Source organism: Oxyura jamaicensis, chromosome 10 (genome assembly GCF_011077185.1).
Source record: "Oxyura jamaicensis isolate SHBP4307 breed ruddy duck chromosome 10, BPBGC_Ojam_1.0, whole genome shotgun sequence".
NCBI classification, from domain to species: domain Eukaryota; kingdom Metazoa; phylum Chordata; class Aves; order Anseriformes; family Anatidae; genus Oxyura; species Oxyura jamaicensis.
This window is the reverse complement of record NC_048902.1, coordinates 13,353,337-13,381,076: the sequence shown is the minus strand read 5'-3', so window position 1 is coordinate 13,381,076 and position 27,740 is coordinate 13,353,337. Positions and strand designations below refer to the sequence as shown.

General features: G+C 42.6%; 1 protein-coding gene across 1 annotated transcript; it reads right to left on the bottom strand.

Annotated features, from left to right (window-relative positions):
• Window positions 1–1,718: 1,718 nt before the first annotated feature.
• On the bottom strand, window positions 1,719–26,097 carry MTHFS (methenyltetrahydrofolate synthetase). The gene is made up of 3 exons (XM_035336122.1): window positions 25,897–26,097; window positions 22,133–22,397; window positions 1,719–2,517 (listed from the first exon to the last, which is right to left on the bottom strand). Exons 1-3 carry the CDS (start codon window positions 26,047–26,049, stop codon window positions 2,294–2,296), a joined length of 642 nt encoding a protein of 213 aa, XP_035192013.1. The 5' UTR covers window positions 26,050–26,097; the 3' UTR covers window positions 1,719–2,293.
• Between the last annotated feature and the right edge of the window lie 1,643 nt (window positions 26,098–27,740).

Genomic DNA, 27,740 nt, shown 5'->3' with positions numbered 1-27,740 from the left:
ACCTGCTACATGCGAAGCCTGCCCCATCTTTTCATTTTGCTCTTCGTATGCCAACAAAAGTTCAGAAATGAAGAAGGGATTAAAACAATGCCAGGATAGGAAAGAAAAAAAGTCCAATTTTCTCGCATTTATTCCCTGAAGGTCTTGAATTTTAAGAGTCTGCCTTCCTCCTCTACGGCAGTACAACTGACAGCACTGCAGAGCTGAGAGAAGCTGGAGGACGCTCTGCTGCATGCACCAACAGCATCATCTCACCTTCTGCGTGCACAACGCTGTATGACACCTGAACACAACTTATTCTGCATAGTTTGCAACACACCAAGTGCGAAAATGCATCTTTCATTTGGTGGAAGGATTCAGTTTGATAAAGAACCGACAGGCAGCCAAGTCTGATCACCATCATTTTACTAAATAGCCCGTGCTGTAAACTGCTACCAGCTGTCTTGTTCAGGCCGCAGCTTTGCTGTGCACGCTGGTGGGAAGGCCAGCAGGCCCATATTGAAGGTGCCTGCTCATCCTAGGCAGATGGACCTTCGTTAGCATGGGGTAAAGAAACACCAGGGAGCACAGGCCAGAGAGACCAGAGCTAACGAAGCTCTGTTAACCCCGGAACAAGAGGGTTTTAATTAGTTACCCTATTGGCAAAATGGAAATAAAATTGAATACCAGCTTTCTGAGAGGAAAGGTTCATACGTTCGCATGTAGGCATGGTTTTGTTCACAAGGACAGTTACCATGGACGAAGTCTTAAGGGCATTCTGGTCTGCATCTGGTCCTTGAGAATTCATGGAATTTTTAATGATGACATGGACTAGTTTGGTTAAAATAAATGCGCTGATTTATTGATTGAGGGATTAAACATGCATAGGAAAAGTGAAGTCATGTTGAAGAAGGCAGGTAGGATTATTAATAGCACAGGAAGGTGAGAAACTGAGCCACCCTTGTTATCACCTATTATTGGCCTTTAATTCCCAAACCTGTTTTACTTTAAAACCTCCCTGCCCATCCTCCCTCTGAATGGGCATTACAGTTTTCCTGCGCACACACATTTTAGATACTGTATAGACCCCAAGACAGAGTCGTGCTTTAGTTTGCCCTAGTTCCAGTTCACACATGAAGCAAACACACAGTGATCCATGATTACATGGCAAAAACTCTGCAATGCCTGCAAAGGCTTTTGGACCTAGGTATGGAAACAGAATTTTGCCTGTAATTGATCCAGAGTCAGAAATATCGTGTCCTGTTACCATGAGGACAGCTTGCAGAGGAAAACTGATGGTCCTCCTGCTGACTTCCAGGATGGTCTGGAGGATTGATAGTCTCTGCCACATCCACCTAACTAATGGGTGTCCATCTTCCTCCAATCTGCCCCTCAACGTCATTACACTTAAAGCATAATTACGTACATACTGTTGTTAATCTGCCTGGGGCAAATAATAACCTCCCACCCCAAAACCTTAATCAATCCATAAAAACTGTTCTCTGCAATTCTTAGTGTCTCATCCTTTAACACAGTTCCCATGCTTTCTACAATATTCTGGGATGTTATGAAGGGCTCATGTACAAAATTGTAGAAGTTGAAGTAATTTTGAATGTTATTTAAAAAAAAAAATAAATTGTTCTCCAGATTAAGAACTCCCTGCCCACATTTAAGACCACATGACATTTTTATATTCAGATAAAAGAAACAAACATGTATGAAAGTCATAGACATGAAACTTGTTCTTAACAGATACTATTTTTATTATGAGATCACAGAGCCAAATAACCAACATTACTTGCATACACTAAAATCAATTAAAACTTACTTTGAATCACCAGTTTTGGCCCAGCTTACTCTACGACTTATCTGATGGTTTCTTGTTTTGCTCACAAGATGCACATAATATTTCAGTACTAAGAACGTTTGCCATAACAAATATCAGAATGGATCAAGAAATGTCATCAGTAGATGGTTCACTTTGAAACTGGAATAATAAAACTGTTAGGTATCAAGTAGCTTGTTCCTCACAAGTATGATGAGAAGAAATGATTCCTACTGCAAAAACAGTCATATATTCTTATTTCTATTGATTCTAGAATAAGAATTCACTCCAGATATTTGCTAATTAGAAGCAAATCAATGCAATCTGCATTACTATTACCACATTTACATTGTGTTTTTTTTTCTTGTTTGAATACAAATTATGTATTTTATTGCTCCCAATGTCATATATGACAATTAAAAAGTTGTGATTGATGGATCTGAAGTCTTTGGTTGGTCACTCCGAAGGTGGGTTGGTATCAAGATACTTTCAGTGGTCTTCATAAAGGATTTCATCTACTTGGACATCATTTTCTGCCACGGGCACAGATTCACAAATCTGTTCCTTAAATGCCAAGGCAATTGTGTAAGGCTTTCCACTGGGATGTTTCATACATCTTTCAAGATAGGTATCGTAATATCCTTTCCCTCTTCCCAATCTGTTGCCTTTTTTATCAAACCCAAGGCCTGGCATGAAGATAAGGTCAAGACCCCCTGTAGAAAAAATGAAATAAACATTAGTGGATGCACTGTGGATTTCCTGATGGCTGGACTACATCCACATAATTTCATACATAGCAAAAATGCTAGCTTTGTGTTTTGCAAAATGCTTCCCTCTCTTTGATCAGATGAAAAATACCTTGAATACTAAACCTGTGAATTTACATTTTCATCTTACCAATTGCATACTAGATCAGCTGTAAAATAATTAGACCCTGAAAAGCTAGAAAGAAAGAAAAAAAAAATCTACCTTATAACAAATTTATTATATCATTTTAGCCTCACACTTCCAAATACTAATGATTATGACTCTAAATCTAGACAGAGATTGAACTCAGAGAAATTAAATGCAGGAAGAATCAGAAAATCAAATGAACTTCTACATCAGGCACAATAATAGAAAGGAAAAAAAGAATGAAAAGAAGATGTGTAAGACAGAGAGTACCTTCTTGACACAACTGTAAGATGCTATGACTCAAAGAGGCTTGAATAAAAAGTATTCTGAAAGTGGTTATCTGCCCTCTTATATTGTGATGAAGCTTTGAAGGGCTGTCTCTTCACACGGTTCCTCTCCTAAAGGACTGTCCTGCCAGGTCTCCAGCTATTTGTGTTGCTCCAGCAGCACACCCAGGTGTTCTGCCTGCCTTCCCTGAATCTTCCTCCTTACAGAGGACTGTATGGGTTCTCTGAGACCCTTCTGAGATGGTTAAATAGGAACTCAGAATCAGTTAAAATACTGAAGCAAGTTGCTTAGGTGGCCAGCTATCTGGGCAAAACGTATCCAAGCATTTGGGGAAACCCTGCCTAAAGATCCCACCCGCCAGCTCCAGACAGAAGAGACGGGATCAGGTAAGCCCTTTTCACTCTCTTTGCTCATACTCCATCACCAGATGTGGAGCAGCATCATGCCAGGAGCATCAGTGCTCTAATTTACAGGCTGCTGCCCACTTGTTTCAGGAGCTGATCACACCTCTGCCACCAGGCAAAGGGCACGGGCACCCGCCTGGCGCACAGCAGCCAGCACGGAGGTTTCATCCCCTATGCAAGGCTTGTGTTTCTGGTGTTAGAAGTCTTGCAAGGACATCCCCTAAACAAATGAGCTTGTCTGGCCTGGTACTGACCGCTGAACCCAGGAACACACCACTTACTAGTTTCACAATGCAAATAAAGTCTTTCATTACTTGCTGCTGCAGCAGACAGACACTTAAGAAGAGGAAAGCAGGAGTGGCAGGGGAAAGCTAGTGCAAACTAAAACACAGCTTAGATGAGTTTAGAAAGAAAACAAATACTGCATCTCAGTCCACTGCTTCTTCCTTATAGGAGCAATACTGCTTTAAGAAACATTTTTATAATTACCTTCTGCTTCTTGACCAGAGCTAGGATGCATCAGTATTTTTCCAAACCAACTCTCTACTGCCACTTTGAACTCTCACCACATCTAGCTGAGGGACAACATTCAGCTTTCAAGGAGATACAGGGGAGCATGGACTGAGAGAATGAGAGCTAAGCAGAGTTTTTCAGTTTCCAAGGAACCTTGTGAGAGACCAAGTATCAGCTCTGAACTCAGCTTGGAAGAGCATGCTGAAAGTGCACACAAGACCAACACATTTGCACATACTTCTCAGGCTCCTGGAGATCACCTTCCACTGCTCATCCTTCAGGGAAGAGTCACTGATGTGAACACCCATTCATCATGACCCGACCAAACTAGGACACGGACATAAAATATGCAAGGCAATGCATATGCGATGCTTAGAGAAGATTAATCTTGTAAATCTAACATCATACAGTTAAGAAGTATATATTTTTTAAAGAGGTCAAGGAAATACGAGGAGGGAATTAGCTAACAGGGAGGCTACAGAATATTACTGGTTGAATTGCAAGGGAGCCTCAGTAATTTACCACACCACAATCAACTTTTTTTTCCTAAGACTGGCAAATGGTGAATAGCAAACAGAAAAAAGAGGCAAGAGAGCAGAAATATGGTCTCACTTGGATAGGGATGACATTTTTAAGGTATCACCGTGTACACCATGTTGGACATACCTTGTCAAATCTCTTGAGTGTTCAAATAAAAATAGATACTTGCCAATTCTCAGGCCTATAGACTAGGACCTGGAAACCAGCTCGTCTTCTCCCCATTAGCATGGTCAGCAATGGAGATTCTGCAGCTGGAATCCTCTCCCAGTTAATCCTGTGCTCATTCCTTGTTCTCTCCATGACTTGCCTCACATTGGCTTTGCACAGGCATACAGGTGGCCCAGGAACCCGTGCAGACCAAGCACCAATCATGTCTAAAAAGAAACACACTCTGGCGTACATGTTTTTTAGTTGTTTTCTCTCCATGTGACTCATGGCAAAAAGCAGAAAACATTTGCCGTTGCTACTGTTGGCAGGTAGGAATGTACACAAGGGGCAAATCTGCTGAGGAAAAAGGTGCAATTTCTTTTTACATTTATATTACAGACAGGAAGGAGACAAGCCAGGGAAGCACTAAGGAAAGAGGGAATTGGCAGGAACAGTGCAGGGAAGAAATATATTTTCTGTGTCGTTTAACTGATAGAACAGGGCACACTCGAGTGAATTCAGATGTATTAAAGCACTGTGTTTTCTTCTGGGTTCTCTGGAGAAATGGAGTCTGCTTTAATGAGTTAGCTCCACTATAATCATGGATTTTTTATGCCGTATAACTCAAACAAGCTTGTGCAAATCTCAATATAAAAAACAATGCTGTAAATACTGTAATAGTTACCGTTATATTTTTTCTACTAGAGCAGAGTGACACTGAATGCCTTTGCTCTGACTCACAACACACTGATAGCCACACAACTCACACTGCATAAGATTTAAGTAAAATACCAAGCAAGACTTTCAGTAGGAAAATGACACAGCTACCCTGCAAGGAGCCTGAAGGCAGTTCAAGCAGTATTAGCCCCAAATCCTGCCCTGGGAGCTAGAAGGAATGGAAGAAAGCTGCATGGCGAAAACACTTTCCCTCCACATAACTTGGGGAGCAACAAAACCTCCTGCGGTGCCTGCGGCAGCGCGGGGGAAGAGCTGTTGCTGGATGAGAGTGACACAGAGATGAGACCAAGATTGCAGACATATAAGATTACTATCAGCAGTGAGCATACATCAACAGGATGGCAGGTGAGGGGAAGGACGGCTTGCCCCTCCAGGCATGTGGCCTTCCTCACACTCACTAGCCCTTCCAGCCCTGCAGCACCATGAGCACCACTCAGGATGCCCTGAAGGCCTGTTCCTTTCCCACATCTTTGTCCCTGAGAAGAGAGAGGAGGTTCTTGAGCATCAAAGACCCCATCAGCTTTTACTGCCTTGTAAAATGGTATAAATGAGGCCTCCTGATGGCCAGCAGCTTCTGTCCCTCTCCTTGTAATGCCTTCTGTCCCCCACGTGCCTACTGTCATTAACTGCTGGCTTGGGGATCCCTGAGCCTCCTGTGACTACAGGCCAGGAGCCCAGGACACCGAACCATGAAAAGCACAACCACTGTCGAGAGGTCTTTTGCTATGGTTAATCAGTACTTCTCTCAGAATACTTCCCTCAGGTGGTCTGCAAAATGCTGAGGGCTGAAAACACACAAGCAACAATACATTGCGCCAGCCCAGGTCTTCTGTGAAGAGAATACCAATGCTTCTTATAAACTTTAATTAAGCTACAGGATATCCAAGTAAGGTTGGCAATTATGAAGACAGTCACCTAATACTCACTCTACCCGTGACACGAGCTCTTGTGGCTACAGCTCTTTCAACTGTGTACCACCGGGTGTGAAATAATACACCCTGACTTACCAACGTGGGCATGCAGCCGTGCTGACATGGCCACATGGGTTTCATTTATACAGCTAAATAAAGCAGGACCAGAAAGCAAGCTCATTTACAGGATCCCAGGTGGTCCACACTGTTTATCTGTTCGTATGCTGCCTGGCTCTGCCAGTACCCGTGAGCAGCAAAGAGAGAAGTGTGCAGGTCTGGCCCCTTTCACCCCGCACGATCCTCCTACACCATCCAAACTGGTGTTGCTCCTCCAGACACAGGCTTTCCTGCCTCATAACAGTTTATGCCACACAAATCTTCAGATTCTTGCTACAAAAATACTGCCGTGATGGTCTGCCACAAGGCCTCGTGCTGGGAGACAAGCCAAGTCCTGTGTAGTGGGGACAGGACCAGTCTGTGCTACTAGGCCCCGCTATATTTAGCAGTATCAAGTCACAGCTTCAGAACCTGCCATGTGGGTGTGCAGGCACACTTTGTCTGCACTGACATGCAACATCTATGTCTACATACCTTATGTCTACACTGAGAAGTGAAATGACTGGCCCGAGGACTCAGGAAATGTGTGGCAAAACTACATGCAAAAGGCAGGTGTGCATGCTGTGCGTCCCCTGACTTACCCAGCAGACCGAAACATTAGCATCCTCTCTCTGCTGTTTTAAATAGGAATACACAGTTTCGCTTCCTCTCGGCAGCTGCGGTGAATTTCCTCAGTTCAGCAGTGCATTTCTCATTACCCTTTATGATAATATCAAGTTTGATTTGATCCCCAGGGAAGGATTTTCTCCTTGCACCTCATTACCTCTCTTCTCCTTAATCTGATGTTCCTATTTGAAATGCCAACCGGCATTTTCTGAAGTGTTCTTGACAATGGTTAATTATAGAAGAGTCCAGCACAGTGCACCAGACACAGGTCATGGAAAGACTGCTGGGGCCTTGGCCTGCCCTCAGATGGAGCAGCCAGCATGGCCTCTCTCCTCCCTGATGTGAAGAGGTGCCACCAGCCCCCTGCCATCCCGCTAAGAGGGACATTTATCTCCCCCTCCACAGCTGGACAGTCCTAATAGAAGATGAAATTGTAGTATTCTGCAACCCCAGCTTCTCATCCCTTGCTGCCGCTTGTTTTGTGGAACAGCAAAATGCTCGAGGCAGTGCGAGGCAGGACTCTGCTGATCCTCACCCAAGCACCTGCAGGAGGACTAGGCAAAAGCCAAGCTGCAGCAGCTCGTGTCCCTATAGAGAATGGGGTTTCAAAGTGTTTCTGAAAACCATGCTCGCAGACAGCCATCAGCTCAGTGTGCCTTCGCTGCCTGTCCCAGCAGTGGCTCTGCAGGTTGAGCTTCTCCCCCAGGCCCAGCAGTTGTGCAGGGCTTGCCCCGTCCGCACGAGATGCCTGGGCTCTCCTAGCACAGTGCCTGAGGCACCAGCGAGCTCTTGAGCAGTTGCTTTTTTATTTTTTTTTTCCAAGCACAGCTCATTCCACAGTGGTCATTAGGGACTCCCTCTGCTTTGCTCAGATATAAAAGGTTACGTAAGGTGCAGGGCCATGAAGAACTGGGCCAAGAACAATTTTCTGTTTAAAGAAAAGGAGCGCCTTTCTGCACAATGCTCACCATAAGCAGTGTCAGATCAGTCTATGCACAGCCTCTGCAGAGCTGACAAGTACTTGAAAGGTGTTCATTTACAAGGAATGAAAGCTGACTTTGGTGCTTTTATGATCTACCAAAGACCACAATGGAGGAAAAGCAAACCCTTATGCAGGAAAACTTTACTTTTCAGAATGAAAAGGACACAGTAACTGCCTGCTGCCTCTGTATCTGCTGCCCCAGCAGAGAAGAAAACATTAACTCAATCCATTTGATCCTAATATTGAAAGTATCAGTCTTGGTGACATACAGGGTATGGGCCAATGAGTTGGAATAACTGAGAAAGTTCTAATTAATGACAGAATCATTACTATAACTTTAATTACTGTCAGCATCAGCACAGTTAGGCCTCTTGGGTAAGTGCTAGCTTCTCAACATATATTCTGCAGGACTCAGATCATCATCTTGTTCTTTCCACAGCACCTAACACAGCGTGCTCTCGGTTAATCACCAGACTTCGGGGAAAACAACTCCACAGAAGTAAATATTTCAATTATGCTGCAGAGAAACAGTACTCAGCTTTCCCCCTGGAATGCCCTGGGTGCCCCTTGTACCACTACTGAGGTTGCTAACCGCCCAGTACTTCCTTCCAGATGCAAATTTTCTGCCCTTTGGAAAAAACCTGCTCTTGGTTTCAAGCACAGCATCTCTGTTATTACACACCTGCCTCAGTAGAAGCTCAGAAAGGGAAATGACAAATCTGTTCACTACAGGCCTAATCCTGAACCACTGGCATGTGTGCTTCCCGGAGCTGGCATCGCTTCTAGAGAAAACCAGCCATTATCCTGACTAAGCCCAGGAAAGGGTAAAGAAAAAGCATACAGCACCCTGCTCTGATGGCAGGACCTGAGCCAGCCGTGATCCCGCAGCTCCCGGCCTCTGGGGCTCATGTCCTTCAGGACCCACTCCTGCCACCAGCAAAAGGCTGTGCTCTGGAAGCCCTGTGGCATTATCACCCCAATCTAATGAGCAAGGAGACAAAAGCATTACCCTTCGCTGCAATTGATAAGCATTTGAAAAAAAGTCATTCATCCAGAACCAATTATGGCAAGTTTTTCCAGTAGCACAAGTGATCCCAGCCATAAACAAGTACACTGTTTAACTTTGCCCTAGACAGTCTGCTAAAATGCAAATACAATCCCTGAAAAAGAAATATTGGTAAGAGTTTCATTTCTGATTTGCTCACATGACATAGCCTTTGAAAATCAATATCAGAAGCTCAGTATGAATCCTCATCTCCTTTGAAACCTAAGTTACAACACAAAGGATGAGATCCTCAGTTACTGTAGATCAGCATAGCCCCACTGAGTCCCCTCTGCACTGACCTTGAGAACTACATGGAAAGTATCACAAGTTACTGACACGTTTGAGGAAAATCAATTCTTTTCTCTTGTAGGTATTTGTTGTTTGCTCATAAACAGCTCTCCTCTAAAGCTTTCCTAGAGTGCTCACTCTGTAGCCTCCTTGTGATCCCAAACACAGTTACCTAACAGGACGAGAAGTTGTGTTTCGTATTAGATTAAAAATACAGCTCATTTTAAACCACAGACACCAGCTCTTCCTCCAGGTGTTTCCATTAAATGAACAACTTTAATTGTGTAGTACCACAGCACTTCAGCAGGACCTCCTTTCTTCTAACTATTCAATGGACAGTCTTTCCCCCAAGAAGGAAAGCCAGAGAGATGCTTAATTGTACTAGCCAGGCACAGAAATCAAAAAACAGACCATTGCAGAGCGTGGCTGCCTGCAGACCCATGCCAAGGGCTAGCTGAGCCCCTCAGCACCCAGAGGGTCGAGGAGAGCCTCCCCAGGCACCTCTGCACACCAGGTCCCACTGGCTATGCCCATGGTCTAGGTACGGGGTACACCGTGAGGTCCTGAAGGCTAATGGTCACCTCATCCAGGGGCACTCACTTGTGTCATTTATATTCCTGTTTGTTTAAGGGCACTGCAGGCACCAGGAAGGTTTTGTGTCCTTTTGTCTTCTGGAAAACAACATTTCATCCACAACCATGCATACACGTGGCCCACCAATCTCTTTTACACACATATATACGTCAAGTAGACTATCTCTTCTGCCATCCATGTGCCACAGGTAATTGGTCCACTACAGAATGACTGGGACAGCTTTTGTTATTGCTTCAATAAAATATTTTGCGGAAAATAGAACCATCAGCAGAATCTACAAACAAGCACGGAGCAACTCAGCACTTATCTGTCTGCTCATCCATGTCTGTGCTTTGTGTCAGCATGAAACATTGGTCTCCACAGTTCACACTTGCCCTCCTGAACTACGGCATAATAAAATATTTATACTTCTCTCTGAGAAGCTACATGATAGCCATCAGTCACACAGGTTTAAAACAACGGAGTGGTGTCAGTCCCTCTCCTGTTATCAAACCTGCAAAACCCACTAATAATGCCTTTTGATCAGCTGCTGTGCTACTAATCTTCAGAAAAGTAAACATCCTCCTTCTAATTTGAATTTATTTAAAACAAAATTTAGTGTCAAAGCATTTGAGAGGTTAAGGGCACTGCACAGCTTCAGATGTGGTACTTCAGCCCTGCACAAACAACCCTGTCCTGCCCCACAAATAAATATCCTTTCATCTGTCATCAGTGAAGCTACTGTATAAGGGCAAGACTTGTTCAAATTCTGGCTGGTTTCACCATGTGGGAAGGCTGAGTGAGGTTATAACCATTACACTCATTTCCCCTGAGGTTTAAGTTATTGTCAGCTGAGGTCTAGTGTCTCATTTTCAGAATTTGCCAAATGTCTACCTAAGAGAAAATTTGAACTAGTTCTTTTCTATTTCGCTATTATTCATCAAGTTGGCAAAGGCACAGTAAATAAACCATAATCATTCAATGCCACCTACAAAAATGTCTGGTTTTGCAAATTCAAAGTAAAGGAAATCATTGCTTAGAAATGCTTTAGTTACCAGTCTGTGAAAAATGACTTACCTACTTGTGCTATTCAGACGTTTGAGCAGTTAGAACAGTTTGATTGGGAAAACTTGGGCAATGAAAGATTTTTGGTTTTAATGGTTGCACCTGCGTTCTCCTGTGATTTTAAACCACCAAAATACTCTGAAATGAGATGTGCAAAGGAACAACTCCGAAGAGAGAACAAACTGCATTACAACCACTTTAGAGCACATCAACACATCCTGTTAAATCAGTAAATGCTGACTGCAGAGTTTCTCCTTCAGAGAAACTAACAAGGCATGGGAGCTCGAACTGTTGATGTTGGGATTGTCATAACTCTGCCACAGCCTAAAACACAAGGATATTTGTGCATCTTTATGTGTGCTTGTGTGAGATTCATTAAGATTTTATCAGCTACATTTCCCATAGTGTTTATCTAAGCACTTATTTAAATACTTCCACTTGATACATGTGCATGTACACTTCATTTCTTCACTCTTGGTCTTCTTTTGCTTGGTGCTGTCTGGATATTTTTAAATCAAAATATGACACAAGTGAATCATCTGGGGATTTTTTCAACACATCATGTATCACTATCAGTATTTCCAACACCCCTTGACTCAGTCAGCAGATAGCCTATCATAAAATACAGAGAATCGCTTGTGAAATATCATCAACTTCTTTGTCAGCGCATAAACCTGACTCCTGTAAGGAGCTACACCACTTGATAGAAACATTAGGCATCCTTCCAGGCAGCGTTTGCTGAACATGTAGTCAGCTGGTTTGTAGGTGACAGCATCTTCACTGTTAGTGTCAAACATGTTAACATCACAACAGCTGAGTAATCCAGCTTCTTCCATCACAAGGCTTTATTTTTAAAACTTGCACAGCTTAAAATAGTCCAAACCCAAACCAACCAAAACAAACAGACAAACAAACAAACAAACAACACACCATCCCTGGAATCCTCCACCTCCCTCCAGCTCTCTGTGTGTTTGACGATGCCTGGATGAGACTTGAATTATAGGAAAACTGCCTAAATGACACCCGTGCTCCATAGTAAATCTATGGAATACTGACACCTGCCGGCAAAGGGCTTCACATCGCTCCTGGACGGTAATTTGCCCTCCATCTACAACCAAAAACTGATTCCTGTCCCCTACACATGAAAGGCATCACAAGCAAGAACTGAATCCAGTTATGATGCCAACATGAAGACCGAAAGCTATCATTACACTGTGAAACAGCAGCATGTGAATCCTGCCCTCTGAAAGCCAGCAGCTCCCTGCCAGGTCCAAGGGATTTCCCACCGTACAGGGGAAATGAGAGTATTTTGGATCTCAGCAAAGAGTGCAGGGATCACCTGTGCCAGGAAGACAAATCTTTTGCAGACGGAAAAATGCTGACCTGATTTAATAGCCCACTAAGCTGGAAGAAAACCAATCTTAGGGAAAAAAAATAATAATAATAATAATTTTCTGCCAGATTCATGAGCTAAATCTGCTCACCAGAGATGACACCAGCGTTGTTGGAAGGACAAGGGGAGAACAGAGCTGGAAGCAAGGAAGGAAAAGGAGACAGGATTGCCCCTCCAGGCACCAGCTGCAGGGCTCAGCTGTTTCACCAAACTGCATCTTCAATCCACGACACTGTACACAGGTGAGCAGCAGGTAAAGGTGTCCTCTCCTTTCCTCCAGATTATCCAGATTATGTGAGCAAAGGCACATAGACAAGCTCGGTGCCTCCACTTCCTTTCCAAAAAGCAAAATAAATGGAGACAAAAATCTGTTTGGATTAGTTAATGCAGCCAAAGATACTTGCATGTTCGCATTTCCCCTGTACTAGTCTGGTACACAGACCCATGCCACACTCCACAGAACAACCTGACCTCTTATTTGGTTTTGAAAGACTCCTGTATCTAGGAAACAGTATAAAGAAAATGACAATACCACTACTCACACTGTAGCAAAACAGCCCTCTGAAACAAAAGACTTGAGAGTCACTTGCAATGAATTTAAAGCCTGCACCTATGTTGTTTTCACTTCTCCTTCAACATTAGTTGATGACAGAAGAAGTAATCTTTTTAGTTGTTTTGCTGAGTGCAAGGCAAATGTTTTCTGCAAGAAGGCAAATATGGATGTTACACTTAGGATGATTACAAAGAAAAGCACTTTTAAAGCCTTAATGACCTTAACAAAAGCAAAAAACCAGAGTATTCCAGAGCTCTCAGACATCCGGGTTCACTGCAGGATACCTCTGAACAGACAGTATTAAAATTAAACCACAGTGTTCATGGTTTAGTCTGCACCAAGGAAATTCAGGACTAAAGAATACCGAAAGCGCATTATAAAGTGATGCCACAGAAACACATCAACTTCCCCATTTCAAAGTGTTTTTTTTTAATCCAAAAGTCTTTGAAAGAAGAGATTCTCTGTAATCATAGCATGAATGTTTCTAAACAAAAGTAATGGGAGAAGCCCAGCTATAAGTATGGGTATTTGCCCAGCACATTAGGCTGCTCCAGAGCTGTGGAAGCTGGTGCAGACCACATGGCAGGCATCAGCCAGGGGCCAGCAGTCCCAGTGCTGGGGACGGAGTCGTGCAGCTTGCAACTAAAGGCTGGAATGCAGGAAAACATAGGGGGAAGCAGCTGCTGCCACACCTGGGTCCAAAACCTGAACTATTTTATTTCCAAACAAGTATTTTCCTAGTGTTTCTTGTTAGGGAACACCTTATACAGAATAATTTTAGATTATCTTGTCTGTTTTATGGATCTGGAATACTGGAACAGACATTTTTGTAATGACTTGTAGCTGTGGGATACTTGTGTGGAACCCAGTAAAAAACGCCTGTCCAGTGAGCTGATTTGAAAGCAGTGTTACGGCATATACAGAAAGAATTAACTTGTACACTGTTATTACACATATTTCACAACATTTCTTCACCTAGGCATAAAACGTTTTTTCAGGCTTATTTTCTCCAAAATTGCAAAGGCTGACAGGCCAATGGGTGGAACTGCTACAAATCTAGAAAACTTCTGTATGAGAATAAGAAAACAGAAAATATTTAGTAAAGAACAAAATGTACAATTGATATTATGCAGGCTTAACTAAACAATGAATAATAAAAAGAAAGTAAATCAAACATCCTTATTTATTTCTGATCTTAGAAGAATGAGGTATCACTTGAACTTGAAAGCAGCAAATTTAAAATGAATACAAGGAACATAATATTTCACATAACATGGGAACATAATGTAATATTAACGTAACAAGGAACATAATATTTCACATTAAAACTAACTGACTACAACTCACTGCTGTCAGAAGGTTGCAAAGGCAAGGGCTTAATAGAAATAAAAATAGTTGCTTATAGGAATGAACAGAATGCCCACAGGTCAAGAAAAACAAGAACTGGTTTGTAAGGATAAGCCAGGAACCGCAGCTGCAGTGGTAGGAAGAAATTTCAGCTATTGCAACATAGCTACAAGTTGCGAGGCTTCCTACATCTTGTAAAACTCATGATGCTGGACTGAATGGCCAGTACTGTGACCCTGCACTGTGTGGAGGAAGCATCCTCCCTCCACAAGTAGACTCACCACCAGAATGTTAACGCCTCACTTGCACTGAATTCGCTCTCCTCATGCATATCACAATACTACGGCTCATTGTCTCCAAGCAGAAGTTCATTCCAAACTTCTGATCATATCATTAAAAAATAAATTATATTAAGAGCTAAGCCTTGATTTTCAATTTTGTTTCATCCCATGGTCTCAGATTTTCTTTTTTATGACCAGTGTAAAAAGATGTTAAATTGTAATCTACCCCTTGACATATATTGTACTGTAAGTTTTAATCAAGACTCCCAGAGGAAAAGAAAATCTAATACTACCCTCAATCACTTCACAATTTTTTTAACTAAGCAGTAATATTTAACGTCTGTTTTCCACAAACCTGTCTTTCATTTATTCCAGATACTTTCCAATCTGCGTATATCACTTAAATATGTCACAGTTACCCGCAAGTATTATTTACCACAAGCGTTTTTTCAGAATGATTAATACCATTTTGTATGTTCCCATTATGCCTCCATGTACAGCTCTACAACCTTCAATGAGTTTGTAGTAGCTGATTAGACCTTCCCTGTGCTTCAAGTCACTTCATTTTTTCTTCATACTGCTTTTTATTTCTAAACTTTCATGAGCCTTACATTTCAAAATCTTCCAATTTCTGGTGCGTTTTTTTTTTTTTTTTCTTGGGGGGGGGGGAGCAGGAGGGGAAGTGGGTTCTAACCCATTATCTTTTTTTACATCCTATTTTACTTTGCAGCTGTAAATTAATCTCTTCCTCTTGAGACTGTATTGCCACAACCTCAGCCACACTTCTAAAGAACTTTGCTAAAACTTGGAATGACTGAGAATAGCAATGTCATCAAAAGGCAATCAGTACTGGCAGCACATGCAGACTCTTCGAATGTGCAACAAAATTGTGAGACTTTCATTTAATGACAGGTGAAACAGAGTTTTCACAGACTAAAATGTTCTGCAGGGCAGATCCCAATAGCAAAGTCTAAAATGGGGCTAATGGTCATCCTGGAAAAATTTCCAACTACTTGGAGCTGCTTGGAATTGTAGTCTAGAGGTAGACAGCATTTTGCTTGGAAGAGGTTCACACTTCCCAGTGTAAATAGCTCTTATAAACCAAATACAATCCACACAAATAAACTGTCCCTGTCCATTCCTGCTACCAGCATATTATTGTCATTTATGTTACAGCAAGGGTCAAAGTATTCTGCAGGTTGTAAGGACAGAAAAATATAACTAACAACAAAAGCTAACGTACAAAGGGCTATGTGAAAATGAAGAAGCAGTAAGTCACTCATAGGCATATGTTAGCATTTCCTCACTTTGAACTTTGGATTTTTCCTTAATAAGTACTCTGGTATTTATATCATGGATTATCTAGTTAGCATCTCACTAATTAATTTGAAGACAACACAAATATTGTGATCAGTAGGCCACTACTGCTTCCAACACTAAAAATTTTGGAAGTCTCCAAATTAAATTACAAAATACAGGTCCAGATCTTAATGCATTCATTTCTGGAAGCAGAAATACATTATGCTCCAGGAGAGTAGTACCAGATTATTCAGCATTCCCCATTAAATATATAAGATGCTGTATTTCCAAGCGCTTATATTTTTCAGTCTGGGCATTTATGACAAACCAAGGATTTTTACGTTCTTTTTTATTCAAGGCAAAATGGTTCACTAATTTCTAAGAACAATGCTAGCAAAAAAATGACCAGGAAACCTCTATTGCTCCACATTTCGAGGCAAGTAGAAAACTTGATCAGAGTAGCCTCTGCATCAACAATGTGGCTTTAGCCACTCAAATCCATTTGAGTTGGTCTTATAAAATATTGTAAATGTTTGAAAATCTGCCATTTGCACAGGCTTAGGAAAGATTTGTTAGGGTTAATGCTGGGCCTCTCTGAGGATGCCACCCTCTGTACCACTGCTGGAGCTGCAAGCACACAGATAGCCCCACAGCTCACCAGGAACTAGTGCCAGGGACATTGCCTCCATCCTGGCTACTCAATCCCACGCCACGCACCCTGCATCAGGATGGCCACATGGCAAACTGGATGCATTCACTTATCTGGGTTACAAAATTCCCAACCAAAACAGGCAGAGAGGAAGAAAATGTTTTTTCATCCAGAGTAGCTCATCCATCCAGTTTGCCACAGAGAGGCCGGGGTAGGAATATGCTGAAATTACAGGGAGGGAGGACTCCATAGGCCAGCAGTGAGGCGAAGAAGAGCACATGGAGCTGCAGGCTCAGATCCACGCTCCGAGCTGTGAGGACTCAGGAGGACTTTTATTGCAGGGGTTGCCCCAGTCCCTCGGACTGGGGCGAGACTGGGAACTGAAACATAGAAGGAAATGAGAGCTGGAGTTTCACTAACATTTCTTCTGGAAAGTCACCAGTTTATGCAACCCCTCATCACCAGCTTCTTGCCAGGCCTTTAGTTGCACCAGTCCAAACAGGTGGAGGGCTTCCCCGTGCAGCTCACAGTGGAGCCACATGGATAACAGTACCGGCACCACAGCAGAGGGCTGGGACAAACAGAAGGCAAGAAGAAAGGCAAGTGCCAACAAGAAAGGATCACAAAACTCTGCATGAGTATCACAGAATCACAGAATGGTTTGGGTTGGAAGGGACCTCAAATATCATCTAATTCCAACCCCCTGCCATGGCAGGGATACTTCACACCAGACCAGGTTGCCCAGGCCCCATCCAACCCGGCCTTGAACACTTCCAGGGACAGGGCTTCTCTGGGCAACCTGTTCAGTGCCTCACCGCCCTCACAGTAAAGAATTTCTTCCAAATATCTCATCTGAATCTCCCCTTTTTTATTTTAAACTAAAGTCACTACACTTCCTGACAAAGAGTCCCGCCCCAGCTCTCCTGAGGCCCACTTTAGGCACTGGCAGGCCACTGTGATGTCTCCCCACAGCCTTCTCTTCTCCAAGTTTCTTCTATGTCCTTCTTGCACTGGTGGCCCCAGACCTGAACACAGTACTCCAGAATCCCTTTTGTGCTGTTTAGTACAAGTACTATTTAACCAAAAAGTGTTTTTTTTGTTTGTTTGTTTGGTTGGTTGGTTTGCTTTTTTTTTTTGTTTTGTTTTGTTTTTTTTTTTTTGTTTCCTAAAGCAATGAGAAAGAAGCCACACCAGTGAGGAAGGAAATGAGAAAACTGGGACAGGGAATCATATATGTCTGGACCCAGACAAGTGAAAGAAGAGAAAGCACATGATCTCCTTCCTTGTGGTGGTGCCAAGCTATTTACATTGGCCCAGCTGCCCAGGAAATGACAGCCTATGACTGGGAGGAAGAGGAAATGGGCAGTATGGTGAGAAAGGCCAAGAAGGACACAGGGAGGGAGACACAGACTCTGGGCAAAGAGCAGGAGGGACGGAGGCAGGCATTCTGCTGGCAGAGAAGTTAAAACTTGGAAAAGGGAGGTCCAGCCCAAGGATGAGACAAGCCTGGGAAGCAATCACTTTGGAGGGAACAGAGAAGAAGCCATATTGTTTGGAAAGACAGGCAAAAGAGTCTGTTCACTGGGGGCAACTCCTCCCCACAGCCTAGCCTGGAACCCAGGATCCTGAGCCTCTGCTGGTCCTCCATCAGCAACTGCCAGGCAGTATTTTTAAGTAATTGAACATCATAGTGATAAAGAGCCCATACAGAAATGAAGACTTGTGTCATACCATAGTTTGAATAATGCACAGCAAAAAAAGCCTGCAGCTCTAACTTGAACAAAGGGAGAAAATAAATGACTGAATGCATACTTATTAGTAGCATTCATTAACAGTGTTCAACCTTTGCATCTTTGAAAGAGTCTACATCATTGCATCGGGGTTTATCTTGAATGACCCCAGATCCAATGGGCAAGGACTATGTAATGGCCTACTTGAAGACTGGGGCAGTAAAACACAGATAGAGGATGAACTAAGTTTGTATGTGTAATCCTGCTTCTTGCATTTCTTCAGAGCACCTCGCAACCTGCTAGAGTAAGCAGATTCAGAGCCACAATTTCTAATACCCATTTCAGCCAAAACCAAGAATCTAGGCCAAAAATCCTCTCTCCATCACCCAGGTGAATGTTTTAAAAGTTGTCTATAATTTATTGTACATCTTCAACTACCAGTCTACAATTTGCTTATGGACATTTAATTGTAATATGCACTGGAGACAAGACTTCCAGCTGAGATCCCTGAGGCCAGAGTTGGTCACTTGACTCCCTTCAGAGAAGTCACCTCCAAAAATTTTACCACAGGAACATATTCAGCCCAATCAATTTTTGCAAGTCCCAGTAAGAATAATTGTTTTTTAGGAGGAATGACTTGGCTTTTCACCCATAGCACTCAGAGTACATTTAAATAATAATAAATAACATTACAAATGAGGAAACCCATGTCCAGCTTGCTGAATCACACCGCCTCCCTAAACCACATTGAAATGAGAGCTGCTGGGAAGGTGTCCTTTAAATTTCTGTAGGAGTCATGATAAGAAACAAATAGGGAGCATGGTTTTATCTGATTTACTCCTTCCATAGTTGTGCAAGGTGTTTATGCTCGTGTAAACAATTGCTGCAACCTGCCTAAAGTTTCATCAAAAGTATTACCTTGAGCAACAATCTGTACCAGTGCATATTTATATTTCTGGTGGACATGGATATAAGCACATGAATTCAGCCCTGTTGAGAAAACATACCACTGGATTGTTCCAAAATTTCTCTAAATCTTTCAGTGGGCATACCTGGAAATCAAATAAGTTGTGCACTTACATACACTCTTACTCCAAGTAAAATATCTGAACTTCTTCCACCTTTGTTCTTTCTGTGTCCACTTAGTCTAAAGAAAGGAACTTTTCATATTAAAATAGTTATTCATGCATGGTAGAGAAGACAACAGCCTTTCTACTACAGAACCTACACTGATCTTTGTTTATGACAACCATGTGTAATGTGCTGTGCTGTCAAGATGAAAACAGGTAAATCCTGATCCAACAGAAAAAAAGACCATCTCCCAGAGGAGGGGCTCATGTCTAGTAAACACAGCCTGCGAGTACTACCAAAGATTGGGAAATGATGCAAAAATTATACCTAGTTTTACATTTGAGCTGTTCTTCACAGTAACTCTGCCTTAAAAAGAGGAAAGTTTTAAGGACAGTCTGAATTTAAGCTTTTTTGTCATGCAAAATGAATGCACTCAGTAGTGACATGACTTATTTATGTACCTGCAGGGTATTCCTTGGAAATTACATAGCAACTTATGCAAGCAACGGGAACATTACTAGTATAACACCATGTCATCTTTTTATAACAATGTAAATGCCTCAGATCACCACGGTATTTGATAACATCACAAAGATAAATGTTTCATCCATGCATAATTCCAACAATGAAGGACAAATGTAGTAGTAAGGCAATTTGCATTCCTGCAAATGTACCAAAGTTCAAAAGATATAACTGACACAAAAATATAGTAGAAGTATTTTAAAGACGCACTGAGATATGGTGTCTGTTTCTGTGGGGACAAATTGGAGTGTATGTGTCTGATTATATAATACTGCAAATAAATAAATAAATAAATAAACTTGCTCTCTAATCTTTGAAAGCTTTCGAAGGAAAAAGGATCAGGATCTGACTTCCAATCCACAACAAATTATTCCTGCATTATAGAATAAAAACAGACTAAACTCAAGCTTCAGACAGGACAAGACTGACGTGGCCTTATATCAGTTGTTAAAACTGCTGATCAGAAAAACAGTACCATTTCAAACATTACATCAAAACAGAAGTCTGAGTAATTTTGAGCAAATGCACTCTCATTACTCTATGCTCCTCAAAACGCAACACATGGGATCTCTGTGAAATGCCTCGTACAACTCTTCCCCTGATCTCTCACTGCAGTCAGCAGCCTAAATGTAGGACTCGCAGGACCACTGTAGCTCTCTTGGCGTTGCTCTCTGCCCATAAGCATACCCTGGTGCTGAGAATGAAACAGCAGCTCCAGGGCTAGCCAGGTACCACAGCTTGCTTCTGCCTTCCTGCATCTTCAGTGCCACATCTGGGCCATCTCCAGCAGGTCCATCCCAGTGCACTCTGCACCTTGTAGTCCCTGCTCCCATTACACCTAAAATTATATGTTTACTTTGTGATCTCTGCAACAGACTTGTTAAATTCAACTAACAGCAGCTCATTAGTAGTGCAGAAGTTTGTCCCAGATACCTAGCTAGGCTGAATCAACAGAACCCTGGACATTTTAAGGTTTAACTTCAAAAGCCACTAGATATCACCGATATATAAAAATTTACAGAAAAAAAATAAAATAAAAAATAAAAAAAAGGAAAACAAGTAACAGTGCAAAATGTTAAATGGAAAGAAGACAGATGTATGAAGCAGTTAAATCCCTTGCTACCTAAATTGTGGACATGGAAAAGATTCTGCATTAAGAAAGAAGTAGTGATAAAAAAAAAAAAACAACAAAGAGAAGCAAACACAGTGAAAATGCTGATAAATGAAGACTACGTACTAGAGCTAATGCTTCCAGCATAATTGTCTATAGGGCAGTTTTCTGGGAAAGCACATTGGCATCCCAAAACAAACACAAAACCCAGTTCAACCAAACAGATTCATATAAATTCTATGTTCCTGTACTGAGCATTAAAAAGCTGGTGAGTCTGTGAGGTGTAGAAGCTGTCTGCATGGTAAATTTCCATCTAGAGAAAACTCCCCCAGCCTGAGGTTTCAAGCCTGATCCACTAAACATTTCTGCAGATGTTTCAGGAAGACGTTAATGTGTTTACAAAAAGAATGAAAATAATTAATGCAGACATAGAAAAAGTAAGTTTGTTTACAATTCTGTAAAAGCTGGGGAATTTTTGGTTGAGAGAGAGGTTCTTTTGGGACCAAAACACATGTGTCATAGATAGACCTAAATGAACTTGTAACTTTCCAACTCTGTGAAGAATCCAGTGTCTGAGACAGCATTTTAAGATCAAAACAAAAATGTAAGAGACAATGATCGAAAAGAGTTTGCAATGTTTACCCAAGCCTGCAATGAAGTTCTTTTATTTTCAGTCTAAGGTCTCAGTCCAGAAAGCTGTTCTGCATGGGCAGGCTCCACATCAGCACTGTGATTCATCCATGCAATGCAATTTGCAGGATCAAAGATTTCAGAAAATCCTCTTGTCAGCCTACAGGCATCACCTGAAAAGTTCTGCACCTTTCAGGCAGTGGAAACTGAAGTTCTCAGAGTGTGTCTGAAAGTATCTGCGAATCCCCATGACTTTCAATGGCAGCCCAAGTAACTTCGAGCAAGCCCCTGCCTCCTTGAGGCCCTATGCTGTGCTTGCCAAGATTGCATTGAGCCTGTCCGTGGAAGGGGACCAGGGAGCGGATTTATCTGGAGGGAGGACTACCTTCAGTTGCATCGACTGTGCAGTACTGTTCTTGCCAGCTCTGCTGGCATATCACAGGGGTGGCACAGGTTAGAGAAAAACAGGCAAGAGAAAGTAGCACCTGCTGACATCGACTTCAGCATCTCTACCACAACACGTTAGACCAAAGCATAACATTTAGTTTAATTCTCGCTATCTGATTACTTCTTACCAGCATCCTGACTACTCCTGATCAACAACCCTGCAATGTAGGAGGAAAATACTCACCACCAGCAAGAGCTTCCTCTCTTGCACTGTCATCGTCACTAGGCTGAAGAATATTCCAGGATGTCAAAGTAAGTGAAGAAATGTCTTCAGCTGATGATAACTTTAGCATGTCCATGTGATTGCTGTCAGGTTTGTAACGTGGGATGAAACACTCTTTGCCTTGCTTAAATATGTCCTTAATGATTTCTTCTGTCTGGATTTCATCTGGCATGCTCAGGAAGATTGCAATTCTTTTGGATTCTTGGTACCTTGAATGCCCAATCACCTATACAGGAAATTGCTGTAATGAGTTTATGAAAAGTTTTCGAAAAGTCATTTTAATTAAAAGCACAACTGGAGGAAAATACACTTTGGAAAGAGTAGAGATACAAACTACCATGAATCACGGAGAGAATAAACTGACTTTGTTTCCTACTCCGTACCAAAAATCAAAAAAATCAAAATCAAAATGGGCAAATTTTTGCTCCAAGTGAACAAAACATTGTAACACACCTTTTGATGTAACACAGCTATCAAAAAACAGTTTTAGAGACATCCCAGATCTTTTAAATATTTGTGCTACATAGTTCAGGCATCTTCAAACACCAAACATCACTTGAGAAAGATGCAGCAGGTCAGAACTGCCAGCTTATACAAGACATGAGGATTTTGCATTCCTTTTCTTCCACCCTTCTTACATGCTGCATTTCACAACTGGGCCTAGGCAGGAAGAGAAGTGCATCAATGAAAATAACTCAAAAGAAAATTAGCATCAAAGCAGTTGACTGCAGAGCTCAAAGTCTTGCAAGATCAGGCCCTTCTTTCTCTTTTTTAAAATCCAAAATGCCTTACATCCAGCAAATTCAGATATATGACTACAAACATCACCTGCTTCTGATAGGTGATCTTATTGCTGCACGCATTTCAGAGCTTGATGCAAAGATGGCCTTGCCATTTTTTAAAAATTTATTTTCATGAGGTTGTCTGTGCTGGACTTACGAAAGATCGAATGTAGGAAGGAAAATAATACATGCTTATATGGTGAAAAAGTGTTAACAGATTCATACCTTACTATGTCTCTGCCCAATTCCAGATTAAATTCCACATTAAAATTTGTGAGGAGCTTTTTTAAAGGCTTGTCTTCTCTTTCTTTAGTGCCTTATGTATTTTGTTACTTACATCGAGACAAGACAAACACAAATGTGTCCTTCCTGACTTAAATGTGATTTATGCTTATTCTACACACTTGCAAAAAGCTGTCAGAAATATCAGACGATTGAGAAACTGTGCTTACACCAAATCCTCTGTTCTGTGTTTGCGTAACTGCAGGGTAACTGCTCTCCTGAGCTTTACCCCTTGCCCTTTCCCTGTTTTGAGAGATATATGCCCATATCTGAGTTGAGAATTGGTTCTCATTCCTTTTTTTTTATTTCTTTCTAGCACACCAGCTAAAAGCCCAGGTGAAATATTCAAAAGATGGATATATTTTGTAAGGCAAGATATAATGAAACACGCTGGCCCAAATTATGGTAATGTGTTGCTTGGCCATAGAAGTGCCTAACAATTCAAAAGCGTATTTTACTTCTTTTTGTAATTTGTTCAACCTTACACATGGATTTTTCCAACTAAGTGATTAAGCTCTTAAACAACAGAATTTCCATGGCAGCCTTTGTTTGAAAGAACCAACTATTTAGTCAAATTGCAGACTCCAGACAATGCCCGTGATTCATGTTACTTAGGGGCTCCTGAGCTGAACCTTTTCATGGGTTGACAGCATGGAGAAACTGAAACACAAAACTCTCCTCTGTCAAAGAGGTGCTGTGGGCACCACACAGGTCAAATCTGTTCTGACATGTCCAACAACACCATGATTATGCAGTACAGAAAGAAGTGAGGTTGGAGATGTAAAACCACAAGCTACCAGAAAGGCATGACTTCAAATGTTTTCAGAAATGTGGAGATGAAGCTGCTAAGACCCTGAGCAGTTTCTGAGAAGAGTGAGAAAATTTTCACACTTGCAAATATTGTGTGCCCTTTGTTCACATCAGTTGATGGCTGTTGCTGCAGAATTAGAGCATGCAAACAGCATGACTTTAATCATGAATAGACCCATTAAAAAAGAATAGTCATCCAGAAGCTAAGCAATTTTAGTTTGAATTTAAAGATCATTTTGAGATGAGATTTTACTACTAAAAATATTGTTCAGGTGCTGTAAAATAACATACTTTTATTAGCTACACTTACTGATATACATTATAGAGCTACACTTTCAGCCTCATATTGTTCCAAGTATTTTCTCATCATTTTCAAGAATTTCTTCATGTCAGCTGCATTACCTTCCCATAAGGAAGCTGACTCTTTTCTGTCAGCTGTGCAATACCATTGTGTCTGCAGAAAGCTCATGACTTTCAACTTGTGTCATAATATTAAAATGGCATGATAACATCAACTTATGCCATATTTCCAAATGCCTTCTAAGCAAAACGAAAGCTTTACCTTTTAGTATGTCCTCACCCACAAAAACAAGTGTCCTGTTGCTGAGTTTATCAGCTGCAGTTAGACCATGGCTGAGAGCTCCATAAAGTTCTGTATATGGCCTGGGTGCTTATAAAGTTGGCAGAGGGCTCTGACAGTATTTTGAAAAAAATGTGATTTAAGTCTAGGGTGTGAGATTATTAAAATATATTTGCATTGTAGTAGCATGTCATATATATATATTATATATCTAATATTATATATATATATATATATATAAAAGCAATGAAAAAAAGTTTATGTGAGTTCCAAGTTTTTGTGCTCTCACGTCACATTCATGAAGTGGCTACACATTAGTATTAAGAAAAGTTTATAAAATGATTTAATATCCTTTGGCAGGAAAATAACAATATAAACATAGATCATCTGGAAGTACACTCTGGTGCTGGAAAAAAAAAAAAAAAAAAAAAAAAAAAGAAGGATGACTGTTCTATTACATGCAGTGACTGAAAAATAAAATTTTATTGTGTTTATTAAAATGATAAAATACATCTATATAAAAACTGTGCAATCCAAATGCAAGCAGGACATTTCAAAAGAACACACTATACCAGTGATACCCATGCTGTGTGCTATGACACCAGTTAGGTAACCCCGGCTTGATACCTTTTAAAGTATAAAAATTACATTGGAAACAAAATTTCAGGGAAGAAATACACTGAAGGACACAGAAGCGTAATTACAGCCAGTTAAGCAAAAGGCCAGGATGAGACAGCCGCGAAGTTTTTACACGGCACTGGCTATAAAGCGAGGCCGACACGAACATTTTAAGATAAACACCCACCACGAACCCACGTGAAACCCCACCGCTCTGGGTTTCATCACAGAGCACGTCCCCAGTTTCAGCAAAGCCCCACCACAGCGTGACAGCCTTCTGGGCAGCTCCGCTCGCAGCAGCCACCCCAAATCCTCGTCGGGGGCTGAAATCCCAGCCCCGTCCTCTCCCAGCGCCCTGCTCCGGCCTGATCAGCGCCGGGGAGGGCAGCTGCCGGCTCCCGAGCCGGTTTAGGACGGGGCACGACAACGGCCAAGCGGCCCCCGCTGCTCCAGCAGGGATCCGGGCAGCGGCCGAGGAGCTGGCGGTGCCCCCGAGACACCTCCTGGGCTCCCAGCGGGGCTTGGAAACCCCCCGGCGGGGTTCCCCGCGGAGAGCCGGGGCCGGGCCCGGTTCTTTCGTCCTCCCCTCCCGCCCCCGGGCTCCGCTCTTCCTGGAAGCCTCCGGGTGACGGAGGGCCCCGGCTCGCACCCACCTTGCGGCTCAGCAGGCGGGATTGCCGCTGCTTCTCCGCCGTGCCCAGCGCCCGCAGCCGCTGCCGCATCTCCGCTCGCAGCGCCCGCTTGGCGGCCCGCAGCGCCGCCGCCATTTCGGGGACGCCGCCGCCGCCCTCCCGTGGCGGTTCCATGAGCCCCGGGGAGCCGGGCCTCAACGCCTCGGGGCAGCTTTGTGGAGCTGCCGGGCTGGGTTCCCGGGTGGTTTCCAGCCAGCTGAGGTCCCAGCACAGCCCCGCTGTCCGGGGAGGGGATTGTTGGGCAGGGTGCCCCGGCCAGGGCCGGGGGAACGTGGGTGCTCGGTGGCCTGGCAGGGCTCCATCCCTGCTTGGGGCAGCTACCCCCCTCCGTCCCTCACAGCCATGGGGTCAGCCTTCCCTGCAGGGTGATTCCCAGTGAAAGGTCGTGGCTCTGAGGCCTGGTGTGCTCTGCCCACGGTCTCCACTCCACACCAGCCACCACAGCCCATCAGGGTGAGCCTTGTGCCATGCAGAACCATTTTCAAGGCTGAATGTCAATCTAGCATTTATTGCAAAGAATTTCCCCTTTCCTAATTTTGCTGTAGAAAGGGAAATTACACTTCAGCAGGATATTCGACCGCTGCCTGCCAGATGGTTTCACATCCCTACAAGCTCTGGTGGTGGATGGCGGACCTGGAATGCAGGGGAGATTTTGTGCCCTGAGAGGAACAGAAAGCGCTGCGCTGGCACCGGCCCATGGCAGCCTCACACCCCCTCACACCTGGGTGCTGGCCTGGGGGACGGGGGCGTCGAAAGGGAGACGCTGTCCTTTGGTTTCTCCCTTGGTAGGAATTTGGGAACAGGCTCTTTCATACATCTGCTGTAGGCGTTACAGGTATTTAAAGAAATGAGCTTTAAAGAAAGGGAACTGAATAAGAATTATTGCCCTTATCCTGAAGACTGAGACTACAGATAAATAAATATGACAAAATACGTTTAAAATGTCATTCCCAATAGAAACTTCCATAGCTGTCCTGGGGGGATATTTTCCTTTAGCTGCCATATGCCCTCAGGAAGCTGCCATCTCTTCTTCAACAGCAACAAAATTAATCTCAGAAATCCTGCTATACATACTAAATCATCTTTCTTGCTTTCATTGGAGAGGAAGAGGGAGCAATACGGTTTCTTGTGGATGTTAACGCAAGCATATGTTCTCTAGCTAAACCCAGCAAGTTGGAGAGCGAGCCCAATAGCAGAAGGAGGCCGGTTCATTCTGCTGGTGTCATAAAGCCTCGATGGTTCAGAACATTTGTCTCGGGGAATACTGCTGTTGTGTGCCACAGACCCACTGCTGCCTTTTTTTGGTTCACCTCCCACCATGTCTACAAAAGAAGACTATTTAGACCTAGTCTTAGTTCCCAAATGTAGGGCAGTCACTACAGCTAAAGAAAACCCTTCTAAACTGAATTCTTGAGAAGCTGCTGTTTAAAGTTTGAAAGCAAATGGAACTTGGGTCAAAACAATAGTTGTCTCTGGAAATCTGTTAGGAGCTACCTTTGAATTTGCTGACTAGGCCGTGTATCCCAAAACACCAATTACAGTCATTGAAGCTGACCCAGTTCATTAATCTTGCAAAAAGCTATCAATATCTTGTATAAACTACCATATAACACTTAAGAGTACTACAGAAAATTAAAGTATTAACATCCCTGGGGTTCAGCTCAAACCCATTTATTACTTAGATTCTCCAGTAGCTCAGTAACAGCTTTTCTGATAGTTATCTTACCCCCATAGATCTTTCCCCTTCCTCCAGTGTTTTCTGAAAGAGATGAGGCCAATCATAAGACTGTAAAATATATATTTTA